Source organism: Pituophis catenifer, unplaced genomic scaffold (genome assembly GCF_029215685.1).
Source record: "Pituophis catenifer annectens isolate HBS135680 unplaced genomic scaffold, rPitCat1.0.hap2 SCAF_2, whole genome shotgun sequence".
Classification (NCBI taxonomy): domain Eukaryota; kingdom Metazoa; phylum Chordata; class Lepidosauria; order Squamata; family Colubridae; genus Pituophis; species Pituophis catenifer.
The window spans coordinates 277,401,101-277,414,151 of record NW_027256882.1 but is presented as its reverse complement, the minus strand read 5'-3'; the positions used below and the strand labels follow the sequence as shown (position 1 = coordinate 277,414,151).

General features: G+C 41.3%; 1 protein-coding gene across 1 annotated transcript in view; it reads right to left on the bottom strand.

Annotated features, from left to right (window-relative positions):
- The window catches only part of NPR3 (natriuretic peptide receptor 3), a 72,909-nt gene that overhangs the window by 51,501 nt on the left and 8,357 nt on the right, over nucleotides 1-13,051 (bottom strand). Inside the window, exon 2 of the mRNA XM_070938911.1 lies at nucleotides 3,520-3,642. Coding sequence (XP_070795012.1) covers nucleotides 3,520-3,642 — 123 coding nt within the window. The remainder of the gene's footprint in view (nucleotides 1-3,519; nucleotides 3,643-13,051) is intronic.

Here is a 13,051-nt window from a genome sequence, read left to right as displayed (position 1 = left end):
ATTAACTAAGCATTGTTTTAAAATACAAGCTTATTTATTCCAAAAGAAAAATAGCACTTTTAATCATTTGACTGGGATAAGAGACCATTAAGTTGAAATATATCAGCTGCGTAACTCAGGAATACTCCTGGAGCCAATGTCGCCAGGTAATTCGGATGGCACTACATGATTTTTCTCCAGGACAACTGTTTAGCCTGGTTCATAGGAATAATATGGCCATAATATCCAGTGATCTAGTAGCTTTTGGACTGGACTGCAAGAATACATAGCATGTAGAATTACCTTGATAAAGTTTATTTAAGCCAGTATTGGGGTATCAAGTCTACTTTTGACTCCTGACAAGTATCTGCAGTTTTCTTGGCAAGATTTCAGAAGTGGTTTGTTATTGCCTCCTTCCTAGGGCTGAGAGTGTGTGACTGGCCCAAGTCACCCAGCTAGCTTGATATCCAAGGCAAGACTCCAAATCCCAGGTTCCTAGTTTCTAGCCTGCTGCCTTAACCACCAACCAAAATGGTTCAACTGGTACATATTATCTGACAGGAAGAGAGCTCTCTTGGTTGTGACAAAATGTTAATAGAACACCTGTCCTACAGAAGCATAACTAAAGCAGTCTTTTCAAGCATTTCAGCTTTGATCAATTTGTTATTATTTGCCCGGACATTTTAAAATGGTAGGTTTATACCAAACTGTATTTTCACTGCCTTTTAATTTTATGATTTATTTTCTTGCTAAGGTATTTATTTTGCAAAGTACTCAAAGTAATAGTGTCGCATAGGTATGCAATTTATTTATATATGTACAAGAACACATAGACGCACACACACATTTTTGTGATATATTTTAATGAAGGGTAATTTATAAATATGATATAAATAAATAAATACATACATACATAAGCAAACAACCTCACTTCCTAGAAATAACTTTCAATGAAGCCAAACACTAAAGTCAAGCCTTGGACATTGTCCATTAAATAACTTGCAAGACCCACAAACCACACACACACTTGCTTAGATGGCAAGTTTTTCCTGCACCTAAACATGCTACCTTGGGGAATTCCTGTGCAAGTACAGGAATATTTCAAGTGAAGTTTTATTTGTTAAATGACCAGGTCTCTCTCCTCAAACTGCACCATGGATATCGCTCCACTGAAACTTACTACCAAAAGAAGGAACTAGTAAAAATGAAACAAAAACTCAAATATTTAAACTATTTTCTCACCAAACACTCAGCTAATTTCCAGTAATGCAAGTTAAGAAATATAAGCCAAACAAGATATTGGAGGGCGAAATAGTTATAATTCTCAGCATGAGGTCAGCAAATAGAAAAAAGAACTAATGATGCTTTTCTGATCAAGGTTTTTATGAGTTGCCAGTGTGACTTTCAAAGTTTGCTTCATTACAGACAAATACAGTCTTCCCTAACATAGTGCTCTCCATATGTGTTTGGCTAAGTTTCCCATTATTTCTGAGCAGTATGTCCATTAGCTATGCTGGCTGAAATGAAAGGAAATAAATTAAAACACATCTGGAAATGTCAGCCTTGCAAGGTAGTCCAGACAAGAAACCTACCCAGAAGTATTAGCTCTATCTTTATCCCAAGGTTGCATTAACAGAATCTTGAAAATCTGAAAATACATTTGTTCCCTCTCATCTTTATATTCCATAAAACTAGGGCGGATCCCTTCGGAGACATTTGACATGTTCCCATTCCTCCTGTGGGCTCAGCTGTTGACTTCTTATCTGACCATCACTTCCTCCTGTCTCCGAAGGTTACTCTCACAAACCATCACAGAGGAACAGGGGGAATTAATCCAGAGCTATCCCTTGAGGTACAAATGATAAGCCTAGACTATGGTAATAAAGTTTGGACACGCTATGAGAGCACCCCGGTTCCCCTTGAGTTGTCCACAATGCTGGGAAAAGTGGAAAGATAAGGGGACAACCAGCAGCTGGACAGATGAACTTGATTACAGCAGTGATGAGTTCCCTCATTGGAAAATCTTGGCAAGGTTGGGGCAGATCATTCTGGAGAGACCCAATCTACGTGGTTGCTAATAATCAACACTGATTTGGTGGCAATTAATTAACCAACCAATCAATCAGTACTAACTTAGGTCTCAGCAGATGACATCACCTGCCTTTCTCTTGGCTTGGAAACTAAGTAGGATCAGGCCCAGTTGGCATCTGCAGGAGACCACAATGAAAGTCCAGGAGTACAGGCTAAATTGAAAAGTTGAAAGACAATCACAAATCACTTGCATATTGCTACCAAGCAAATGGAAAAGTTGTGCCTGTTAACTACGAGTTAAGCTTATCTGGTTTAAGAAGACCAAATGATGCCTCAGTCAATCACAGTAATGCACATTCAAAACCAGTATCAGGTCCTATAGTTCTCTACTGGGACGCTGCCATTCTGGTGGGTGGGTGGAAGCTTGGGAGGGATTCTTCGCTTTGCTTTGCTGTACCTTGTGGGGAATAGGGAGGGGGGAAGGAATGTGCCTCAGGTCATCCTAGGACCGTGATGGCGAACCTAAGGCACACGTGCCAGAGGTGGCACGCAGCACCCTCTCTGATGGCACACGATCCGTCACCCCAGTTCAGCTCCGCCGCGCAATTGTGAGTGCCTCCCACCAGCCAGCTGGTCTTCGGGTCTCTGCCGTGCATGTGCGGGGAGCGTGCGGGGGGGGGGCGCGCGTACACACGTGGGGGAGGGGCAAATGCATGGGGCGTGCATGCATGCATGGGGGGCGGGGCACATGCAGGGGTCCTGCGCGGTCATATACGGGGTGGGGCGCGTGCACAGGGGCCGCACGCACATTGCATTTTGGGGGTTTGGCCACCTGTGTGCACGCTTTGAGCACTCGGTCCGGAAAAGATTAGCCATCACTGTCCTAGGAGGAGGAAAGGAATGTGCTCTGTGCCATCTACGTTATCTCACCATCGGAGAAAGCGAAACCAAAGCAACTGGGAGATGACAGTCATCACCTTCTGTGCCTGAGGTCCTCAAAACATCTTCGCACCTTGGTATTGGCTGGATGTTGAACTGGACACTGGGAGGGGCTTTGCTTGTGGCAGTTTAATCTAACACTTTGAGCAGGACACTTCAGATCCTGCCTACATCTCTTTGCTATCACTGTCTTCCAATAAAAGTTCCTTTTGAAATGTTAATTGTTTCAAGAATTCTGCTTTCTTGAGAAGGCTGGCGAGGCAGGACCTTACACCCAGACTGGTTCAGCTATAAGACTTCACAGAGGATTTAGACAAAAAACTGTTTTTCAAAGTAAACCATTTTACAGAATAGCTCAAAACAGCATGAGAAGCAACCATGGACAAAATTAACTTCCACTGTATTAACCATGGATCTGCTTGCTTACTTTTGGTTTTTTTTTGTTTTTTGCCAAATCTCATAATTCAAATGCTTGTTTGAAAGGTTACAATGACTTGCTTAAAAACTGACACCATCACTAAAATTGTTAGCATGTTTAGAAAAATCTTGCAATCCAAGAAATTACATTACCATATGACGAACTGTTGAAAAGTTCAATATTGAAGAAAGCATGATCTCCGCTAGTCATTCCTTGCCGATGTGCAGCCAACATGATGTTCCGTATTGCGTCACTGCTGGCACACATGATCACAACTGGTGGAAATAAATGGAAAACAGAGATAAGAAGCCATTCCTCAAAGACCAGAAACAGACTGTCAAATTTCTGAAAAGCTGGAGACAATGACACAGACGGTCCTCTGGTTGTTTTGTTTTTAATTCACGGCTATATAAAGGACATTGACAACACTAGGATGTTAAATGTGAAAAAAACAGTCAATGAAAGGCCAACTTTCACCAATAGTTAACAGGATGGCAATTTCTATGTTAACTGTCATTAAGCACCTGATTTTATGCAAGTATTAAAATAAAATAAATACTAGTAAAGATGAACTGTTCCAGAAATTTGCGTTCTTTGGACCTGCGATACGAGCAGATGATGGACTAGAAAAAACAGCCATGTATGCCAAAGTTTGGTAAGAAGAAGGAAAGGCAATGAATAAGGTGGATAGACTCTGCTGGCATGTCTCTCTGTCTCTGTCTTTCTCTTACACACACACACACACACACACACACACACACACACACACACACACACAAAACAAAAGAGAAACAGTTCTTTCCCCGCCATCAAGGCCACCCTGAACAACATTGGTGGCAGTGCTGATGCCAGTCCTGAAGTCCAGGCCCAGGCCTCAACTTCAGCCCAAGCACCATCACTGCCACACAAAAAGGCCATTTCATTGTCGTTCCCAAGGAGCACAAGCCTTGGGGAATGACACAATTGTCCCCATGGCCCTGTGCTCCCCAGGATCTGCCATGTACCTTTTATTTTCAGATTGTGTTATCTCTCTATTGAAGGCCCATGCAGCCTACCAAAGGAATCTCATTGGAATTTCCTTAAAAGAGCTGTGGATCACCAAGGGCAGGTCCAAATGGATGTCACTTGTCCATATAGTGACCAGCATGGATCTGACTAGATACTTAAAAGCATTTAAAGTCCTTAGCATTGGCTAGAGCAGTGATGGTAAACTCATGTGATACATGTCTCAAAAGCAACATGTCACAACATTTTGAGTGATATCCCAGCATTTACCAATACCTGGCACCAACTATTCTTGAAAGTACACTCCATTCTCATGTGAATTTGGAGGCTGTGGAGGTCACAAGAGAATAGAGGGTGCTTTTGTGTGGCTTATGGAGCCTCCAAAAATTACATGACAATGGGTTATGCTTTCATGTGGCTTTTGGAGACTGAAGAGGCTATGGAAGAGCATTCTTCTCTAAAGCTGCTTCAAGAATGAAAGCCTTGTGCAACCTGAAGCAGCCTTTGGTAGGCTGCAGGGGTCTTCAAGAGAAAGATAACACAATCTGAAAATAAGTGTTGCATAGCAGATTCTGGGGAGCACTGGGCCATTGGGACAATTGTGTTGTCCCCAAAGCTTGTGCTCCTTGGGAACAGCAATGAAGTGGCCTTTTTGTTTGGGTGGTGGTGCTTGGGCTGAAGTCAAGGCCTGTGCCTGAACTCCAGGGCTGGCCTCATTATTGTCACTGAATGCCCTGTTCGAGGTGGCTTTGATGGAGGGGAGATAAAGAACTGTTTCTCTTTTGTTTTGGAGAAGGGTATGACATGCCAACAGAGTCGTTTTCCAAACTTTTGACATGCCAAGCCCAAAAGGTTCATCATTAGTGGGCTAGATAATGGTTAACAAGATTCAGAAAAAGTCTCATAATAATCAGACTCATTATGATATACAAATCTGTTTAAAAGAAATGAAGAATTGGGAACAATTTTTGTTCTGAATTCACACACACAACATATATAATGTAATGTAATATATAAATATTATAAATGCATATTATACATTATATTTAATTGACATTTATCATATATAGATATCATATTTTATGAAAGCCAGCTATACACCTAAAGGAGGATGGAGAATTCCATCCTCCTTTAGGAAGGAGGATGGAGAATTCTGGGAGTTGAAGTCCATGCACCTTAAATCTGCCAAGGATTTAGGATTTCAACAATAACCACAGTCAGCTATTTGACCTGACTCAGCCTCCCTTGCCCAGTGTAACCCAGCCAGAAGCAACTCTCTGGGGTATCAGGCAGAAAAGGATATTTCCCAGCCAGGCAGAAATAATCAAGGACTTGGGAGAGGAAAGGTGAGGTGTAGAGGAAGGGGAAAAATAAGGTACAATAACTAAATAATAATAAATAATTTTATTAGAAAGGTCAACTCTGTGAAATTCAGCTTGACTCCTGTCACAGCATGTAGATTGTTTTGACATCTGTATAATGCTCTTCTATTGCCTTCTTTTAGAATTACTCTTTTCCAATTTAATATTTCAGTGCAGAATTGCTTAGTGATGTCAGTCTATGCCTTAAAGTCCAGTGTAATGGTGAAGTTAATAGATTGGCACTGGGACGACCCAGTTTGTAGACTGTCTTTAATCATGGAAGCTTCTGGATGACTTGGGCCAGCTCCCTTCTCTTCTCTTAATTTATAAGATTATTGTGAGGAACAATGGATGGAAATGTTATATATGCTGCCTTAAGTTTATAAACAAAAGGTGGAAAACATTGTAAATCTAACAATATATAAACCTATATCAAAGGAATGAAAATAATGTTTGATGATCTTTCAAGCTCTCCAAAACTTGACAAAATATGACAGAAATAAAAACAAAAAAAGGGGAAGATTCAAAACTCAGACAAGGTGTTCAAAGCATGAAATTTCCACTTCCAATTCATTCCAAGAGTTAAAAATAATGGACTGAAAAGAAAATCCATATAAATACTGCTGGTATCAGACTACATCAGTTTTAAGGGACACAGAAAATGATTCCTCTTCCCAGCTCTAAAAAAACATAGACCTTAAATTGACAGATTCAAAACAGATTCAAGCTGTTGTAATCTCTTCCTAGAAATTTACTTAGCCTTAAAGTGAACAAAAACATTTTTGGCCATACCCGCCAACTGGGTATTTGGGTATTTCTTAAAGGAGAGTGTGAAGCCATTCACTATTTGCTCAGCAATTTTTTCAGACAAACAGTTATAATATTGTCTCAAAGAATAGTTTCATTTTCTTTAGATGAAGATTCCATTTATTCATGCACAAGTCTTCCTAGATAGTAATTCTTCAGCAGATGCTTTTCTATGTACCTCTAAGATAGGTTTGAAATAGTTGCCCATATCAAGATCACTGGCAGATCATTTCTAAAACTCTTCATTCGGAAGTCTAGGTATCTGTTTATCCAGACAATTTATGAACAAATGCTATCGCCATTGCTGCATATGCTGAGACTTCCTGAGTAATGTTTAAACTCAAGGTCATTTTTTTTTTGCAATAGGAGAGGGAATATTTTCCTACTACTGTATTTTTTTTTCAAGGAAGTCAAAAAGAAAAAAAAACGAGTTATGCAGGTGTTTTATTTTAAGATTTTAATATATTGCAATCTAGGACCTTCTTAATATATGTACATTAACACTACTATAATCTGCTTTGTCCAGTTTTTATATCCACGGTTAAAGGCATGGCCAATGGAAAAGTAGGTTTTGGAAAAAAGATGAGCTAGATTTCCAAATAGGATGTTACAACTTGTTTTCTCCAGAGTAAAAACTTTGGGGACTTGTCAGCTCAATGATTCCCAGTTGCTTGGCCTTAACATAGTTAACTATATGACAATTTATCCGGTAAAAAGATGAGGACTTTGATAACATTTAAATTGAACAGCCTGGTAGGCTGAAGGATCAGTTAAAGCAGAAGCCAAAGCTATGAGAATCTTGCTGAAGCAAAACAATCCCAGAATAAATATGAAGCCAATATGAAGTAGTTTGCTGTCAACAAACATCAAAAAGATCTATTAATATTAGTCTTGGTAGTTACTATGAATAGTAAAATAGTGAATTAGTGACTTGGAATTCTCCTGGACTCTCACCTGTTTAAGCAACAAGTAGAAGCCACAGCAAGGAAAGGCTTTCTCTGGCTTTGCTGGTGCACCAATATATGATCCTATCTGACAATAAGAGTCATATTTTGTTCATCATTTAATTGGACTATACTAGAGCAATGTGTCCTAGATATAGGAATGCCACTGGAGGCAATCTGTAAGCTACAGCTGGTACAAAAAGCAGTGGCTAAATCCTTCAGGGAACAATGCCATCAAGCCAGAAGGACCCTGATTTTGAAATTGTTGCATTGGGTGCTAAGAGGCTTCAAGGTCCACCTGAAAGTGATGGTTATTCCTCTGGGAGCCCTTTGATGTTCAGCACCAGGATAAATTGGGCAATGGCTTGATGAACCCAATTCTGCCCATCTGGCTTGGTCATTAACAGAAATCCTGGTTAACCAGATGGTTTATTGGTTCATTTGTACCTTGTTTTCATGTTGTGTTTTTGTTTTGTTGTACCCCATCCACTGTCCAATTTTGATTGGGGCACTACTGTAAAAGAAATATACAAGTATTAAGCAAGGCAGACCCTTGCTTAATCTAACGGATCTGCTATCAGCACCTGTAACTTGATTTAAAGTTGTCATTAACTTGTTAAGTGCACATGTTTTATTTTGCTATATATGAAGCAGTAAAATGTTGTTTGTCCCCTCTCCTGCTGGTTTGTTTTCCTAATTGTGCACCATGTCACCATTCAGTTTCCGCAAAATGCTTTTGTTATTTATTAATACTTTGTGAGATCTTGCAGATTGACAGGGGGAAAAAACTCCCTAATCAGAAATGCCAAAAGGAAGCATCCCTCAGACGCTCACCCTGCGCAGCATCACTATAAAAGAATGAAAGGTTAAGTATCACATTTTTTTGCTGTCCCTCCAACATTTCCTTTTGGGTAGGCGCCTGGAGTTTTAACATTCCTTGAACCAAAGGCCTTAAAAAGAAGGCTGATTCCTAAGAAATGTCATTGTAACAAAAGGAATGGTTTAGGTCAGGGGTCTGCAACCTTAAACAGTCAAAGAGCCATTTGGACCCGTTTCCCACAGAAAAGAAAACACCGGGAGCCACAAAACCCTTCCCGTGCCTGACTATTTCTTGAGCGGCCACAAAACTAGCATATGTAGTTGAATTAAACATTCTGTTTTCTTCTGAAACTTTTCTTTTCTTAGATTTATCTATGGTTGGTCTACCGGGGGGTTGAAAAGCTCAATAAATTGCATGCCGGTGGGTGTCGCACACTGGCAGTTATGAGGCATAGTTTGCGTGACAGGGAGCCGCAGCAGAGGGGTGAAAGAGCCACATGCGGCTCCAGAGTCGCAGGTTGCTGACCCCTGATTTAGGTCAAGAAGAAGCTATCCTTAGTTTGAAAAATAACAGTAAAAAAATCCACTTCCCTCAGGTTATTCCACTTAATATAAAACAATGTCTTGGGATGGAACTGAAGATATACAGGTAGTCCTTAACGTACAACAGTTCATTTAGTGACCGCTCAAAGTTACAACACTGAAAAAAGTGACTTAAGACCAGTTTTCACACTTATGACCCTTGCAGCATCCCCATGATCACGTGATCAGAATTCTGACGCTTGGCAACTGATTCATATTTATGACGGTTGCAGTGTGCTGGGGTCATGTGATCATCTTTTGCACTCTTTTGACAAGCAGAGTCAACGGGTAAAGCAGATTCACTTAACAATCATGTTACTAACTTAACTATAATGATTCACTTAATGACTGTGGTAAGATTATAGAAACGGCTAATTTATATTACTATGAAAAAATTAAAAGTTGTGGTTTGATGTTAATACTTTATTTTACTGCAACAGAGGGAGTCGGAATTCAACGCTTCTTTTTCCCAACCCTTCCTTACTTTTCTTCCCCCCACTGCTTTTCTATTTATTTTGTATTTTGTATCTTATCTTATAACTCAATAAAATGTTAAAACAAAACAACTGTGGTAAGAAAGGTCGTAAAATGGGGGAAAACTCAATTAACAAATGTTTCACTTAGCAACATAAATTTTGGGCTCAATTGTGGTTGTAACTAGAGGACTACCTGTAATGGGAAATCTCCATTTGTTATCTATGTGCATAGACAAATATAGAGTGGTTCTGAAGTTAGTGACAGTTTACTACAATTCTGCATCTTCTTGTCCATACCTATATTTCTCTTCATGCTGAGGAAATATTTTGTAAGCTCTGATAAGACAGGCAGAAAAATCAGTGTGAGCGAAGGAAATTAAGTATCTCCCTGCAACTTCAGTTTGCAAATTTATTTATTTACAGCGTTTTATAGCCACCTATCTTAAGACCAAACTCTGGGTGGCTCACAGCCAAAGGATAAAACAATATGTAGAAACAATACAAGAAAACAGAAAAACCCAGTGCCACAACCAAACTTCCCCAACGCAGACCACAACACTCACTTCCAATTCCAGTTATCCCAATGCTTGCAGGGAAGGAGAGCCAGTTTGGCCTAGTTGTTTAGATGCTAGACTAGAAAGAAGAAGCCATGAGTTCAAGTCCCGCCTTAGCCATGAAGGCAAGCTGGGAGATTTTGGGCTATTCACTCTCTCTTAGCTCAACCCACCTCACAGGGCTGTTGTGGCAAAAATAGGAGAAAGATGTGTTGAATAAGTTCACTGTAAAAATAATAAAAGCGGTGTACAAATAAATAAATAAATAAATAAATAAAGCCAGCTCTTAAGTGCTTTCCAGAAAGTTAAAAGGGTCTGAGTCTCTAGGGGGAATGTTTCATAGGTCTTTTCAACAGAAACGATACACTTTCTAGGCCCTTCAAGATGACAACATTTACAAGAAGGATCCTGGAGTGTCCCTACTGTAGGGACATAATAATAGAGTAGGTAGAATTACTGGGACATAATAATAACTTGCTGTTTTGCTCCTGTAAGAATTGGAATTGCTTTTACCAGTGATTTAACTTGTTATCTGTTAACTTGTTGTTTTTTTTGTACCACTCTGAGCCTGGTGGATATCTCAAGAAGAGGGGTTACTAAGCACCTAGTCCCTCTGTTGCTAAGCACTCAGCTCCCCCTGCTCCTGCTCCTTGCTGCACAGCCAATGCAGGGCTACAAGGAAGGCATGGGCCAGAGGGGCCAGAATTGGGTACTAAACTAATGCCTCTGAAGGTATAAAAGGATGTCATACCTTCCCCAAGGCTGTGCCCTTTCACTGCATGCTCTTTGACTGTATGTAGTGGTATGGTCTACCCAGCTCTTCTTTGTACAAATTAAAGCTGATATTTTTGTAAGCCTCTTCTTTGGTATTCTGGTGACTCAAGTACACTTTGGGACCTTACATTTCTGGCGACCCAGATGGGACTTGAAGGCAGTTTTCCTTCGAGATGTGGCTATTCCTCACATGCATTATATCTGTATGTTCTGGATATAGCATCACCCAGCATTTTGTTTTTGGCCAAAAATAAAATCTGCTTCTTTTTGCAAGCCTTGTCTCGAGTCACACTCTCTTTGGCATCTCAGTGGCTCGGGAAAACTTCTGGGACCTTACACTAACTATCTGATCTGGTGAGGCAGGCAGATACCCTCATGCAAAGATGGTTCCACAAATAATCTAGCCTCATGCCATGTAGGCAGGGATGAAATCTAAAATTTTTCCCTACCGGTTCTGTGGGCGTGGCTTGGTGTGTGTGTGGGGTGTCCTGTGACTGAGTGGGCGTGGCCAACTCAATGTCACTCACAGCCACGTCCACTCAGTCACAAGACCCCCTCCCACCAAGCCACGCCCATAGAACCTGGTAGGAAAACTTTTTAAATTTCTATTCTGCCAGCGTGTCCTTACCTTTCTCCTGCGGCTCCGCCCACCCGCCCCATTCCCCGGAGTTGGGGAATGCACAATTCCCCGACTCTGGCCTTGCCGCGGAGCCGCTGCCTGCTCGTCCTTCGCCATGCGGCTCCGCCCACTCGCCCCATTCCCCGGAGTCGGGGAATACACCATTCCCTGACTCCTACTGCTCACACTTCTCCCGCGGCTGGCTGTCAGGGAAGGCAAGCGCACGAAAGATACTGGAGTCGCTCAGTCTCCTTCTTGAATGAGCCACTCTGGTCCATGCGCTGGCTGCGCAAGCGCACACCCAACCTGCCGCTGAATTAAATAAACGGTGTGTGCCTGCGCAGCCGGCGCGTGAACCAGAGCGGCTCATTCAAGGAGAGTGAGCGACTCCAGTAACTTTTGGCCGCTTGCCTTCCCTGACAGCCAGCCGCGGGAGAAAGGTGAGCAGTAGGATACACCGAGTGGCGAAGGGCGAGCAGGCAGCAGCTCCGTGACAAGGCCAGAGTCGGGGAATGGGGCAGGTGGGCGGAGCTTCCAGCTGCCATTGCTACCGGTTCTCCGAACCACCGGCCATCATCGCTACCTACTCGCCCGAGCCGGTCCGAACCGGGAGCATTTCACCCCTGCATGTAGGGTTTTAAAAGTGATAACCAGCACCTTGAATTGCACCCAGAAATTCCCCTATCAAACTGACATGTGTTTACCATCAAATCCTGTCTCCCATTTCGAGCTAGCCATCATAATGTACAATACAGGTAGTCCTCGAATTACAACAGTTCGCTTAGTCACCATTCAGTACAAGGGCACTGAAAAAAGTAACTTGTGACCATTTTTCGCACTTATGACTATTGCAGCATTCCCATGGTCACGATTTACATTCAGATGCTTGACAACTGACTCACATTTACGAAGGTTGCAGTGTCCTGGGATCATGTGATCCCCTTTTGCAATCTTCTGACAACCCAAGTCAATGGGGAAGCTAGGTTCACTCAATTTAACACCTGCAGTGATTCACTTAACAAAGTCATAAAATGGGGCAAAACTCACTTAACAAATTTCTCACTTAGCAATATAAATTTTGGGCTCATTTATGGTTGTAAGTTGAGGACTCCCTGTACACTTTTAAGTACAGAGGTGCTGGGACTGAGATGTTTTCAGCATCAATCTTAATCACTACTGTATTTGATTCAGACGATAAAAAGAACTAAGTATAATTAACTGCTCACATTAAAAATACCTGCTTTAATTGGCGGGCACTGTATTATCTGTATTTATTTTTATGCTATTTACAAAAGTGGTGGGAAAAAGAATATTTAGCTGACTTAAACTAATTCAAATCTCTAGGGGCAGAAGAATTATATCCTAGGGTATCGAAGAAACTATTTGAGATGATTGCAAAACCACTAACTATAATCTCTGATAACTTCTGGAGAACTGGTGAGGTCCCTGAAGACTGTTGTCCCTGCCTGCAGAAAAGGGAAGGAGGAAGAATCAGGAAATTATAGGCCTGTCAGTATGAAGTCTAAAGTCCTCAAGCAGTTTATTAAACAGTGTATTTGTGAGCATTTGGGTAGAATGGCTATTTATAAAACCGGCATGGGATTGTCACCAATAAGGCATGCCAGATTACCCTTATCTCCTTTTTTGAACAAGTTACTCTCTTAGGATATGCTCTGAACATAGTGGATGTCAGCAAAGTGTTTGATAAAATGTTGGTTATATTCACCAGACATGTTACCCGGA